Below are 15,128 nucleotides of genomic sequence, written 5' to 3'. Positions count from 1 at the left end.
GGGATGTATCCTGAATGGAAAGAGTCCAAAATGACAGTCTTGACCCAGAGCTCGGAGAAACATGACCGACTCGACGGCAGAAGAAAACAGTCTAACAATGAGGTTAATGTCCATGCGAATTAACAGCAAGAGGAGGAATCGCTACATCTCGTGACTCGAAATACTTTTTGAAGAAAAACAACTTGCAACCTTCTGAACCCAACACTAGATGTTGAAGTATGCAGAGCATGTGTATCTACAGCCACACATGCCATCAAACAAAAGCTTATGTCAACAGTGGTGGTGCTTATATGCAGCTTCGTTTGTCACTTAAAGGGCGAAGGAAGGCGGTGCAGAGCTGCAAGCTAATACCTACCGGTGTGCAGGGACAATGCTGTTAAATCTTCCAGATCTAGTCAGGCACCTCAAGCTATTCTAACGGTGAGGAATCCATTATAAGAGCCAAAAGCACAAACATGTAAAATGAAAGGTACAAAATGGAAGATCAATCACATAATGTGAACAAGGGGAGAGCAGATAAAAGACCTTTAGTGTCACATGAGAAACAATAGGTCATAAAATCTGTTGTTCTGGAGAACAGGAAACAATAGTTAGAAGTACTATGTTGGTGTAGGAAGAAAAAGCAAAAAGAATGGGTGGAAGAGACAGCAATGTGTTTAAGATGGGCAGGTAAGTGGAAGTGCTAGAAAAGAAGAAGGAAGTAGCGAGATTGCAACACAGAGGGAGGGTGCATTTCCAAAATCATTCGACGAGGGATAAACCAGATATAACAAACAAACGTTATGTAAGTGATGATGATGCACCTCTTCTTTTGTCTTTTCTTAGTCCCCTTACCTCTATTTAGCTGTTGTCCTTTACATCTCTTAATTCTTTTCCCACATCTTCCTTCAGTTTTCAACCAGCCTCTTTGTATTTTGTTTATTAAATAAATGTTTATCAACATGAGGTGAGCTCTAGTTCTCTTCCCTCATATCTATCTCTGTTTTCAGAAGAACATTTGGCCTCACAAAAGATATTCTCTCAACAGATTCACCGGGAAGAGGGAACCCACCGTGCTCAATGTCTTCATGTTGAGAGCTATGCCTCCCTCCGTTCGTCACTTCTCCCTGTTCTCTACTTTCATGGTTTTCAGTCTCTCCAGCACTTTCTACACTATCGCCCCATTCCAACTCCATCATCATGTCCATTTCCTTCTCTACCTGTCACCTCTATCCTACCACTCACCTCAACAAAATTATCCTTTACAGACAGTTCTTCTTTCCAACATTCTTATGTTGGGAGATACAACTCCATCTCTAAAATGTCTGCCTTCTAGTTCATTATATATATATATATACATAGGTTGTTCTTTCCCAGTGTCACCAACCCCTCAAGCTGTTTGTCAGCCTCTTCTCCTTCCTTGTCTGTTTTTCCAGAACTGATTCCATCTCACTTCCTACAATCCTCACTGACACTTCGACCCCTTCACGCCCATCCTACACTGCCGACTGCAATAACGTCTCCCAACTTGCAAGGTAATTTAGATAAAAATCAGGCTCCATGGCCTCAAAAACGTCAATGGTTGCCACACAATCTTAAAGGTAAATTTCAAACCTAAGTGACTTTACTGCACAATGAGGATTTTGTTTTATGCCCTCATGATTATTATGTGGTCAAGACTAGCATTCAGAATTTTGTCTTGAGCACTTAATGGAGAGAATACAACTCTCTCAAGATCAATAATGTGTATCAGTAGAGGACATTAGCTTCAACTCCTGAATCCAAACTAACAGTTTTATTCACTAAACCAGTCCTACTACTAAGTGCAGGAAACATTTACCTTAACCTGGTTTTAGCCACAGATAAAAATATATTTTAAATCCTCAAAAACTCCCAATCTTACCGCCTTGATGATTTGTGTTTAGTGGGTTCTTCTTTCTCTTTGTGTTTACGCTCCCGGTGCCGGTCATCACTTTCCTTGCTGTGGTCTCGACTTTTTCGGTACTCTCGGTCATATTCATAACTTCTCTCCCTACTATAGTAATGGTATCGCTCTTCATCACTACAAAAATACAAATAGTTTAGAAATAAGGGATAGTGCACATGCTGCTGGTTTTAGGAACTCAGAAGTACTGCTTTAAGAGACTAACCTCCAACATAGATTATTGCATGGCAGAAACAGTAGGGCCACCCACTTGCATCAGTCAGTAGTGAATGCCAAAAACATCTGATCAGCTCGCGCGGTGAGAAAGGCATAATCAGAAAGGGAAGCATGCTACCATAACACTCAGAAGGCTGGGGGGAACATAGGACTGTGTCACTTGTTGCAAAAGTTGGTTAGTGGTCAGGCAATGGAACTAGAATGTGCCCAGAAGGTGGATTAGCATGTGCTAGGCCTCAAAGTCCATTCATTTGTATTTCACCAATTTCATCACATTATGCATACACAATAAAACATTATCCCATTACATTGCATATTACAAATATACAATTACTACAATTTAAGCATGCTTCAAATACACAGAAAAATGGAAATAACTGCAGCCTTATACATCGCATACCCTACAGCAGGATCAGTAAAAATGTTTTATTCAGTATTAAGCATATACATTTTTATTTTTGCACTCTTTAATATTTACTAACTACAGAATAATTCATTAGCATTGGCATTTATCACAGTCTCGTGCTTGGTAGAGTAATGTGGTCTGGGGACTATGCTTCAACATTTGAAATCCAGAAACCAAGGCTCTTTTACCAACCTCAGCTCTTGACTAAACATTATGAGAATCTGGACAAATCCCTCATGTCTCTGTGCTTTGCATTCTAAGTACATTTGTAATGTATATAAATGTAACTGTAGAGTATGCAGTCATATGTCCCAGGTACATGCTGTCATTCCCGCCTTCATATCAAGATTTGGGGCCTGATGTATAAAAGCATTTTGTATTCGCAAACGGTGCGAATGCCCGTTTGCGAATGCAAAATGCCATTTCAGAATGTATGAAATACATTCTGAATGCAATTTTAAGGAATCGCTAAAATAATGATTCCTTAAAATTGCGACCCTGTTTAGAGAGTCGCAAATTGCGACTCTCTAAATTAGAAATCGCAAATAAGGATTCCTTATTTGCGATTTCTTAGCACATGTATGAAGCAATTCCTAAATGCGATTTTGGCATTTAGGAATCGCTAATTACCACCAAGTTGAACTTGGTGATAACCATGTGCAAGATTTAAAAATGCATTTTTAAATTGTACATGTAAAGCACACATGCCCTTTTGGCATGTGTGCACCTTACATGCCCCTAAAAAATATTTTGGGGTGCAGCAGAGGGGGCCTTAGCCCCCCAGCACTCTGGGGTTTTGCATTTCCAAAATTGCGATTTCTGGTTCAGAAATCGCAATTTTGGAAATGCAAAAAATTAGCAGATATGGGTCAACAGGCCCATAGCTGCGAATGGGGCCGGTATCGCAATTTGCGATTCGGTAATAGCATTTGCGATTTTTAAGAAATCGATATTTCCGACTCGCAATTTCCGAATCGCAAGGGGCCGTGATGATACATCTGGCCCTTGGTTTCTATAGTCTGTCCCAATTGGCCCACACACACCATACCGTGTACCTGAGGCTTAAAATGCCCATGCTTCAATAATGTCCTTTGTAAAGTGCTCCACTGATCTTTAGAGCCAGAATCCCAATATATCAAACAGTCAAAAAAGGAGATTTGTGAAAACAACATCAAAATACTTTGCAGTTAGTGCAAGCCCCTCAACTTCAGGGTATTTTAGTAAAGACACCATACAATATCACAGAGAACACATTTTACTTTCAATACAAGATACACATAGTAGTTTTGACCACCACAAAATGGAGTCCATTAAACTCAACACCAGGCCACGGTTCAAAGCTTTCATACTTGTTCTATCACATGTGCAGACCGAGAAGAAGCTTCTGCTTCATATTGTGATAGCTCAAAGAGCTATCTTTCAAGCCTTAAATTTAACACAGGTACACACAAATCTTCAAGGTTTGCCTGAGCTAGATACACAAACAATAATTACTTGTATCAAGTTTTGAAACTTAAAACTAGTATAGATTCACAGGCTGGTACTGCAATGTAGTTCAGTAGTAGCATCTTGGCCTCTCTGATGGAAAAGTAGATTTATTGTGAACCCAAGTTCTTTGTCCCTATCTGTACATATATGGCATATCAGTGTACCCTTAAATTCTGATCTTGCAGTGAAAATGCAGACAACCTCCAAGGGGGCCTTCCATTTACCCCTTCCCAAACCTACCATGCCAAAATAATGGGGCATGACCTTAAATGACTGGAGGCCTGCTACTATAGCTGTTATGTGTTCTAGATCCTGCCAATGTGCACACAAATGGTAAACTGTTGTGGTCATACAGTAGTTAAATAGTAAGAGCATTCACATTTACAACCCCACATAGGTCTCCATGCCTTATTCTGTTCCAGTGCTACACCTGCTCCTTGATGCACTTCCCTCACCGCAGTCACGTCTTGTCCAGAGTAGTGGTTTCATCTCCCTACAGTATCAACTTGTAAGGACTCTTCGCAGCCACCTTCACTTGCTTTTTAAAACAGTTAGATATATCACAAATTGGACTATAGATTGCTAGAAAATATTGCTTCCACCAAAACTCATCAACCACATAGGTCTGTACCGAATGTACTCTAACACTTCAGATTTTTTGCTTCCAACCTGCTTTACATCGATTTTGAGGTTTGAAGTTTACTCCCCCCTTTTTCCTTTTCCATTATTTTTTCCTTTTTTTCCGTAGGAGGGTAACTATCCTACCACCTTTTTTTCATATTTATTATAACCAATTTCACTGTTTCATTAATATTTTTCTGTCTTTTCTTTCCTTATTTTATGGGAGGGTGGTAAACCACCTTACTCTCCTTTACTTCCCTTCCTTTTGCTCTTTCCCCCCTCTTAGTTTCTGTTTTCCTCAAACCATTCTTCCTTACTTTATCTAACTTTTTATTAGAAGTTATTTATAAGTTGTGAGGTAATTTCAAGCGCATTTTGATCATTTGCAATTAGCAAGAGTAAGTTTCAATGAAGAACATACAACAGTCATTCTGAGTGTGTAAAAGAACTAAAAATGCAATGGTTCAGAAAAGTTTGTACCCAGGTTAGCACGTCTACTCCACGGCGTCACATGCACTGATCATCTCAAATGCCTTTCTTATAGGAAAGCAGTCTGCACCTCGTCCTGTTTGAACTTATGAACCACTCTCTCTGTCTTCATGGATACACATCTGCACCAGTCGTTCAGCATGGTGCTCTGTCATCGGAGAGAGTGAGCTGCACGTGAGTGTTCCAGAGTGTATGCTCTCCTCCAGCTTTGCAGAATTCAGTCAGAGAATCTCTTCCCTGCTACTAAGCCAAGCCCTTCCTAGTCTTCAACCCAAACCAAGGAACTGTAGGCCCCAAAAAGCAACTTGTTTACAATCCTTCAGGTGGCCCAGACATCTGCCAACTCAGTCCTACACATATTCTGACAAGCGAGTAATTCACTGGTATTGGGTGTTCTCTCAAGGACTATAAACCTGCCACAAACCAACAATCCAAACATTTTCCATCTCGCTACTATCTTTGTTATAACTGCGGCAAGGTGACAGGTCAATAAATGGTCAAAAATGAGAGCCTGAGTAATAAAGTTCAGCTCTAAGTAAACCTCCATGGCTAATCTAAAAGGAATGGTATAATGCAAATAAGTACAGAGTGAAACAGAAGAGGATGCCACTGACACACCCCATAACCCCTGCCTATGTTCGCATCTAACCACAGTTCTTATTAATGTATCAAAAGGAGCAAACCCACCCTCACGCATGCAATACCTCACCGTCTGACAGCAACATTATCCGATGTGAAACATTCATCAAACAGTGGTAAATAGCACTGGGTTTCACAGCCTATCCTAAAGATCCAGTGTTCAGATCTCCATTGCTTTTTTCGGGTGAATCTGCCCTTTTCTGTACTCCAGCATTAATTGTGATTGGCCAACAATCATCTACTTAATTCCACTGTCTCTCAATCTTTTATATCACATCATCATACGCCTTGCACACTAGTTTCGTGGCATTTATCAGGGTAGACAAAGAACCAATTCTTCTCATAAACCATCTCTCCCATTGAAACTAAAAGATGTGTCTGGCTTCTAAATGTAGATAGGTGTGTGATGAATGCTGCTGAAGGGTACCTCTTCCAGCTCAAGGATCCACTTTCAGAACCCTCTAGGAAAATGCATTTACTTGAAACTCTGGTTGAGGAATTACTCCAAGGTGAACTGTACTGTCAGAGAGTGAAGTTCTGAAAGAAGGGACGCTTGGTCATCTCCACTGCATGATGCAGACTCTAACCAGAGGCAATTTCCATTATTACCACACAGCTGGGTTTGGAAGGAAGGGAAGAGACTCTGAAATGTATTTCTACGGAAAATAAGGTTAATCAAACCCAGAGGCTTTTGTCATAAATGAGTGAATTTAACCACATACAAACATCATTTCATATGTTCACCGTTGTATTTAGAACTGTGTTTCCTCTGACAACTGCAGTTCCAGGGTTCTGCGTAGGAACACCTCAGACTCTCTACTCACCGTACGCTGGCCAGAATAATGTGTGCTGCATCCAATATGCAGTATCTTTGTACTTGTGGAAGCTGCTCATGTGGATCACTGGTAAGTCATCTTTTGCATCACCCTGCACACTAACCTGCCCCTCAGACCTGTGGGTGCTAATTAATCTATAATACACAAACTGGTGAAAGTGCAATCGTAGTAGGTCCTGAGAAATTATAACAGCTGCATCTAGAACTTTATCTTTTCAGTCTGTCTCTACTGTCAGGGTCTATTGATATATTTGTTTGTAGCACTCCCACCTTTTGTTTCAGATGATGGTGAAGTTTGTATTTCATTTTTAAGTGTGACTCATTTTGAGACTTAGGTTACAAGCAGCTTCTTCAAAGCATATAGGCAGTACATAAGAAAACATAAATCAATCAATCAGTGCTTGTAAAGCGCAGCTACTCACCCGTTAGGGTCTGAAGGCTCGGGGGGGGGGGTGCATAGCGTATACCGGTGAGGTGGTTTAAAAAAAGCCATGCCTTCAGTTCCTTTGTGAAGCTGAGGAGGGAGGTGGTTTGTCTGATGTGGATAGGTAGGGCCTTCCAGGCTTTGGCTGAGATAGGAGAAGGAGCGTCCTCCTGTTCTGGTTTTCCTGATGCGGGGTACTTCTGCGAGAAATTGTGCTCCTTCCTCTAAATCTAGTTGCTTTGGTACCCTTTACACCCCACAATTGGCATACTGATGTACCCCTGTAAGTCCCTAGTATATGGTACTTGGGTACCCCAGGCATTGGTACACCAGGGGTCCTCATGGGCTGCGGCATGTGTTGTGCCACCCAGGGGAGCCGATGCAAACTGTGTCTGCAGGCCTACCATTGCAGTCTGTGCGAAAAGGTGCATGCACCTGCTGGTCGCAACACCAGGTCTCTGTAAGTCACCCCTATGGTAGGCCCTTTCAGCCCAAAGGGCAGGGTGCAGGTTCCTGTGTGTGAAGGCACCCCGGCATGAGCAAAGGTGCCCCTACGAACCCCAGTTCCAATGCACTGGACTTTGTAAGTGCAGGGAAGCCATTTTACCCGTGTACTGGCCACAGGTCACTATCTGTGGTCCAGATACATAATGGTAACTTCAAACCTAGGCATGTTTGGTATCAAATATGTCAAAATCAAACCCCAATACTAATGCCAGTATTGGTGGCATGATTCCATGCACTCTCGGAGCTCCTTGGAAGACCCTCCCCTTATTGCTTCTACCAGTCTTCCAGGGTTTCACGGGCAGCACAAGCAGCTGCAACGTCTCAGACAGGTTTCTTCCCTCCTGCTGCTTGACCAGCTCAGACAGAACAAAGAATTTCCTGTGGAAAAGGGGATGCAACACCCACTCCCTTGGAAATAGGTGTTACAAGGTTGGGGGGGGTGGGATTGGCCTCCCCACGCCACCGGCTTGCTTTGAAGGGCACATTTGGTGCCCTCCTTGCATAATCGGGTTTGCACCAGTCCAGGCACCCCCCGTCTCTACTCTGGCACGAAACCACACAAAGGAAAGGGGAGTGACCACTACCCTGTCCATCACCACCCCATGGGTGGTGCCAAGAGCTCCTCCAGGTGGCCACTTGGTTCTGCCATCTTGGAAACAAAATGTACACAGGCCCCTGGGAGCATCTGGTTGGTCAGGACAGGTAACGGACATCAGTGACCCCCTCTGATTGGTGGTCACCCTGCAGAGTGACCAAGCCCCATGTTATGGCTATTTAGGGACTCCCTTGCAGGTAGGTCCCCAGATTCGATATGCAAGACTCTACCAGGACTCCTCTGCATCGACCTATTCTGCTCCTTACCACCGGAACCGCTGCTGGACTTCACAGGAACCAAACAAGCCTGTCACTCCGGAGACAACCTCGCTTTGCAACATTGTTTCTCCAGCTCCTTCCAGCAATTGCAAACTTTTCCACAGCTGTGCATCCTCTGGAGTCGTCAAGACTTTAGCTTCACCAAAGAAGCAAAAAGGAATCTCCCTTGGAGTGAGAGTCACTCCCCTACAGTCACAGACACCTAAGGCAACGACGTACGGCTGCTGGGATCTGCTCTCTACTGGAACTGAGTGGTTCCTCAAACACAGGTGGTGGTTCTGAGTGGTCCTCTTGGTCCTCTCTGCATTCTGTCCAACTTGGGAGACAGTGAGCCCTTGCCTCTCCTTGCAGGACAGTATCTCTGTGCACCGCGACTGCTGCAGCAACCAAGGCTTGATGACTCCTGCTCCGAGGGATCTTCAGGCTCCACGTAGCCCCGGCCTCCAGCACTTCCTCCTTGTAAGGACAGTGTAGGAAGCTGGCTCTGTGCACACTATATCTCAATTTGATATAGTATATACAGAGTCCAGGGGTTCCCCAAAAGGCTTGGGAGGCAATAATAGATAATACTAATGCATTATTTGAGGTAGTGTGGTCGAGCAGTAAGGCTTATCAGAGGGTAGTGCAAAGCATTTGTTGTACACACACAAGCAATAAGTGAAAACACACTCAATGACTTAACTCCAGACCAATAGGTTTTTATATAGAAAAATATTCTTTCTCAATTTATCTCTAGAACCACAAGATTCATTTAGCAGGTAAGTACATTAAATGAAAGGTACTTTGCATAGTAATACTTAAAACTTTGAATGGAATCAACAATGTAAACAGTTTTCTTTATAATGGCAAAAAGCTATTTTAAAAGTGGACACTGCAATCTTCAACAGTTCCTGGGGGAGGTAAGTAAAGAACAGTTTTTTGAGGTAAGTAACAAACTTACGGTTTCAGTCCCCGGGGCATAGGTAGCCCATCGTTGGGGGTTCAAGATAACCTCAAACACCCAGCACCAGCAACACAGGGGCGGTTAGGTGCAGAGGTCAAACAGGAGCCAAAATAATGTGGGCCCCTATGGAGATGGGGTACTCCGGTTCCCATCTGCTTGCAGGCAAGGCACAGGGGGCTTTTCGGGCAAGACACCAACTAGACAGGGAGGAGGGCTGCCTGCTGGTCACTTATGCACCGGTGGTCGGTTTCTCTCGAGTCTGGGGTGCAGTGCTTCTCCAAGTGTCGGATATCTTGGTCCCGGGCAGTCGCGGTCAGGGGGGGATCCTCGGGATCTCCTCTGCAGGTGTCATCGTGGAGGGGTGGAGAGGTCAGCCCAAGATGGACACTTGGCCGGAATCGCCTGGGGGTCCTCTCTGGCTGCTTGATTCCTCTGGACACGGGCCAGGGGGGTTGGTGCACAGTAGTTTAGACTGACGCTTCTGGAGTGAGGTGGGAGTCCCTTTAAGGATGGTTTCTTTGTCTTTTTGTTGGACAGGTCCGCTGTCCACAGGAGTTTCTTGATCCTTGGTGAGGCAGCAGTCCCCTGGAGGCTTTTCAGGGGTCAGTGGTCCTGCAGAATGGGTAGCTTCCTCTTTTGCAGCTTTTTGAAGAAGGAGACAGGCTGGTAAGGCTGGGGCAGAGTCAGTCTCCTCTTCTCTGCAGGGTGTTCAGCTCAGCAGCCCTTCTTTCTTGAGTTCGTCAGGAATCTGAAGAGCTGGGTTCAGGGTCGCCCCTAAACACTAAATTTAGGGGTGTGTTAGGGTTCAGGGAGCAGTAGCCAATGGCTACTGTCCGGGAGGGTGGCTACACCCTCCTTGTGCCCACTCCCTCTGGGGAGGGGAGGGGGGGGGGGGGGGGGTTGGGGGGTGAACATCCCTATCCCTATTGGTCCTACTCCTCCACAGCAAGATTGAGAATTTCTCAAGGAGGGGTTCACTTCAGCTCTGGACACCTTAGGGTTGGTCCTAGCTGAGGGGGTGACTCCTTGTTTTTCTCATTATCCCTCTGGACCTGCCACCAAAAGTGGGGGCTCGTCCGGGGGGGTGGGGCGGGCATCTCCACTGGCTGGAGTGCCCTGGGGCACTGTAACACCAGGCCTGAGCCTTTGAGGCTCACCGCCAGGTGTTACAGTTCCTGCAGGGGGAACTGTAACCAGGACTGGCTTTGTTTCTGACCACAAAGTGCACAAAAGCACTCACCCCACGGGGTCAGAAACTCGTCTGGAAGTGGCAGGCTGGCAGACTGGTTAGTACTACACTACCAGGCTGGCTAACATACAGGGGGCATCTCTAACATGCCCTCTGTGTGCATTTTTTCAATAAATCCCACACTGGCATCAGTGTGGGTTTACTGTGCTGAGATGTTTGATTCCAAACTTCTTAGTATAAAGTGTAGCCATTATGGTGCTGAGGTATTCGTAATGACGAATTCCCAGACCATACTCAGTATGGCTACCCTGCACTTACGTCTAAGAATTGACAGACACTGTAGGGGCATAGTGCTCATGCAGCTGTGCCCTCACCTGTGGTATAGTGCACCCTGCCTTAGGGCTGTAAGGCCTGCTAGAGGGGTGACTTACCTATGCCACAGGCAGTGGTTTGTGGGCATGGCACTTTGAGGGGAGTGCCATGTCGACTGTCTTTTCTCCCCACTAGCACATACAAGCTGCAAGGCAATGTGCATATACTGAGTGAGGGGTCACTTAGGGTGGCATAATACATGCTGCAGCCCTTTAGGGACCTTCCCTGGCCACAGGGCCCTTGGTACCAGGGCTACCTTTTACAAGGATCTTAACTGTGTGCCAGGGCTGTGCCAATTGGGTAAACAAAGGTACAGTTTTGGCAAAGAACTCTGGTGCTGGGACCTGGTTAGCAGGGTCCCAGCACACTTCCAATCAAAGCTGGCATCAACACTAGGAAATAAATGAGGGGGTAACCATGCCAACAGTGGCATTTTCCTACAGACAGTCTCTCCCGCTGCTGATCCAGCGGCGTGGGACTCCTCTCCAGGTGTGCTGATGGGGCCTCACTGTAACTTACTGTGCCTGCTGCCAGTGGGTTGCCTGTGGGGGTTACAACTGCTTCGGCTGGCTCTCCTGCTGAGGGTCAGCCCAGACTCTTCTCCAAGGGTCGAGTCCCTTGGACCTTGCTGGTCCTCTTCTGCTCTGCAAATCCTCTTCTGCCCAGATTTGCACTTACTAAGGCTTGTTGGTGGGTCCGCCTAACTACCACCCGGCTGCGACCCACTGACCGGCGTATGACATCTTCTGCATGACTTCAGGGACTCCTCTGCAGGTCCTGGGCTCCACAGCTGATCTTCATCTTACACTGTCGACCGAGATCTTCCCTCACAGAAGGGTGGGCAGTGGCTCCTGTCCCACCTTGACCCTCCTGCGTGGACTGGACTCTGTCCCCTTCTTTTACAGGTCCTCCTCATCCGGAATCCAATATTGGATTCCACTGGACTAGTCCTGTTCTTGCCAAGTTCCTTTTCCAAGTCCCCTTGTTATCTTTGGGAGGACCAGGTAACTCACCTCTGCTCTCCTCATCGCTAGGAGTCATCTAGGTACTCACCTTCAGAGGTCCCAAGTTCTCCCAGGTCCCTCCTAACATTTCCACATCCTGGCGTGGGGGAACTCACTTCACATTCCACAATTTTAGTATATGGTTCCCCCCCACCCCCACATAGGGCCCTAGCTATCTTCTGCTACTTCTTACCAATGCTTGTTCTTCTATGCTAATTCCTAATACTTACAGTGTATATATAGTGTGTACTTACCTCCAGTTGATGGACTGCCTATAAGTATTCTAGTTCAGTCTTACTGAAATAAAGTACCTTTATCTTTGCAACACTGTGAGTGACTGCTGTGGTATTGCAAGTGCTTTACACTCCTCCTAGATAACTCTTAGCTGCTCACCACAGCTACCAGTAGAGAGCCCTGGCTTCCTAGACACTGTCTCACTAACTAATAGGGTTTGCCTGGACTTGGTGTGAAGTGCAAACACCATAGGTGTCCACCACACACCAGGCCAGCTTCCTACAGTGTGCATGAAATTCAATATCTCTCAAGGCAAGCTGTATCCATCCTAGGACCATTGAATGTTAAAATTATTGTGGATCAGTGGCAACAAAATTAGCATTTTAGTAACATCTTTTTACAGCACAAGTCTCATCATAAGCATAGCAGAGAAGCTTTCAATCAACTAGTGTATCAGACTCTTGCCGACACTACAATTATCCATTTGCCCACTTTCTGAGAACCCAGATAAGAGGCCATTATTCTGAGGGTGTTGTAACTGCTTAGAAGAAAAGACTTACTTCCTGTTGTGATCATGGCTTGGTGGAGTTCTGGGTGGAGTTCTTGGGCGTTCTCTTTCCCGCTCTCTTTCCCGCTCTCTCTCTCTGTCTCTCTCCCGGTCTCTTTCTCTGTCTCTCTCTCGGTCTCTCTCTCGGTCTCGCCTGGCTCCGGTATATTGCCAATGGCTCTCATTAGAGTTACTTGTTCCCTTGTCTGCTGTAGTCACCCATGAAGTATGAGGCGTGGAGACAGAGGGGTAGCTGACAAAACCACCATCTGCAATCAGAGAAGATAAGCATTTATCATTAAGTAGTGCACATCTAACAGCCTGAGGTATACATTCATCATGTTCAGCAGAGACTCACTGGTACACTTTATAATCATAAAACTTTGAAGACTTTTATACTGGCTTACAAACTTGCTGAAAAATAAACTTTCATTAGTGGGGAGGAGTTATCTTAATGGAAATATTTTGTTACAGGATAAAAGGCATTGCTGTTATTTTTGTCTCTCATGCCCCTTCAAGAACCTTAATGTCGAGCCGCTGTTTCTCTTTATTGAAATCACCAAATACCATTACTGCCACTACTAAGATGTGCTTAAATTTTTAGGTATCAGCTAGACAGAGCATGTGCTGTCTCGAGGCATGTTGTTTACATTCAGTAGGCTTACTGCCCGGCCATAGCTTACCATTTGTTTGCTTCAGCATTGTTCTCATATCCTTTGCTCCGGTTTGTCAAAGCGTGCGTGCGTCATGCCTATTCTTGCGTATGGCCCTCCCCAGAGCATAGACCAAGTACTTGTGTCCATCCACTGCTCCAGTTTTTGGAGCTACTTTATTTGCCTTTCAGCACTCCATTCAAGTGTCTGTGCTTTTACTCACTCCTTTCCCCTCCCACCCGCCCCCATCCATGTTGCTTCCTTTCCATTTCACCCCTTACCCCCAACCGTTCTTTACCTCCTAGCCCACCCATCCCTCATACGTGTTCGGCTTTTTCCTATCCCTCTTCTTTTTTTTCTTGTTTTTTTTTTTCTTCAGTTTTCTATAGTGCAAACACAGCCGGAAGGTATTGCAGCGCTTTACATGAGCGCCAGTTACATTACATAAGATCACATTTCATTATTTTATGGCACAGAGTGATAAGTGATTTGACCAGAGTCACAGGACGTTGCGCCAATGCTGTCCCTACTTGTTGTAATTGAATTCTGTCACTAAGTGTCACCTCCCCCCCCCCCAGCAGCAGCAGCAGCTGCAAAACTTTTATAGTAAAAACATAATAATCTCTGTTTATTATGTTTTTACTATAAAAGTGGGCGGGCCACGGGCGTGACGGGGACAGAGGGGGAGTGCACAGCACTCCCCCTCAGTGCACATGCATCTTTGGGCGGTCAGTCTCAGGTGCTCCATCCAATCCTGCCAGCAGCATGAAAGCAGCGGTATGATTGGATGCAGAGCAAGCTGGGAGCATGTGCCTGCAATGACAGAGCAGGTCAGAGCGGCGCGGAAAAAAGGAAATATATTTTTTTTGGGATTCCTATGTCGTGGAGTCTGGTGCGCAGAGTGCTGTGGGAGTCCGTGTCGAAAGCTGCTATGGGGGCGAGGAGTATGAGTGCTGCAGTGTGGCTGCAGTCTAGGAGTAATCGGATGTCGTCGGTGGTTGCCAGGAATGCGGTCTCCATGCTGTGATTGCTGTGGAAGCCAGAGAGTTGTTGGCCTCGATGAAATTCTGTAGTTGTGCGTTGATTGCTTTCTCTAGTATTTTGGCAGGGTAGGGTAGCAGCGAGATGGGCCGGAAATTCTTTAGTTCTGATGGGTCAGTCGAAGGTTTTTTCAAGAGAGGGCGTATTTCGTCGTGTTTCTAGTCCTCAGGGAAGGTGCCCGTGCTGATGGAGCAGTTGATAGTGTTACGAAGCTCGAGGGCGATGGGTGTGCTGGCTCTGATGTATATGTGGTGCGGATAGGGGTCCCGGGGGCTCCGGAGTGGGTGCTGTTCATGATGTTGACTGTTTCCTCTGTGGTAAGCGTGGACCAGTGTTGGATGGTCTCGGCAGGTCAGGGTGTGGGGTTGGGAGGGGGGGAGATTTTGGTCGCAGGTTCTGGTGCATGGTGACAAAAAACTGTTGTAGATGTCCTGGATCTTGTGGTGGGAAAAGGAGGCAAGTTTGTCGCAGAGCTCCTGTAACGGGGATGCAGGTAGCTTTGGAGGGGGGGGGGGATCTGTGAACTCGATAACTGAGAAGAGTTCCTTTGCGTTGTGTGCGGAGTAGTTGATGCGCTCGCAGAGTGTGTCCTTCCTTGCGTTCTTGATTTTTCATCAGTGGGCGGCGGGTGCGGCTCTAAAGGAGGCGAGGTCTTCGCTGGATTGGCTATTACTCCATTTTTTTTTCTCTAAATGTATACTTTGATTGTTGGAGTTTGGTGAT

The 15,128-nt window shown here is 45.7% G+C and overlaps 1 protein-coding gene across 3 annotated transcripts in view; it reads right to left on the bottom strand.

Annotated features, from left to right (window-relative positions):
- Nucleotides 1–15,128, bottom strand: part of LOC138261609 (pre-mRNA 3'-end-processing factor FIP1-like) — a 201,380-nt gene that overhangs the window by 14,165 nt on the left and 172,087 nt on the right. For all 3 annotated transcript variants that reach the window (XM_069210742.1, XM_069210723.1, XM_069210732.1), the window contains exons 14-15: nucleotides 12,725–12,980; nucleotides 1,883–2,041 (exon numbers count right to left, since the gene is read on the bottom strand). In XM_069210742.1, the coding sequence (XP_069066843.1) occupies nucleotides 1,883–2,041; nucleotides 12,725–12,980 (415 nt within the window). The remainder of the gene's footprint in view (nucleotides 1–1,882; nucleotides 2,042–12,724; nucleotides 12,981–15,128) is intronic.

The sequence above is a fragment of the Pleurodeles waltl genome, chromosome 2_1 (genome assembly GCF_031143425.1).
Source record: "Pleurodeles waltl isolate 20211129_DDA chromosome 2_1, aPleWal1.hap1.20221129, whole genome shotgun sequence".
NCBI classification, from domain to species: domain Eukaryota; kingdom Metazoa; phylum Chordata; class Amphibia; order Caudata; family Salamandridae; genus Pleurodeles; species Pleurodeles waltl.
The sequence above is the reverse complement of the archived record's forward strand: the minus strand, read 5'-3'. Positions and strand labels throughout refer to the sequence as shown.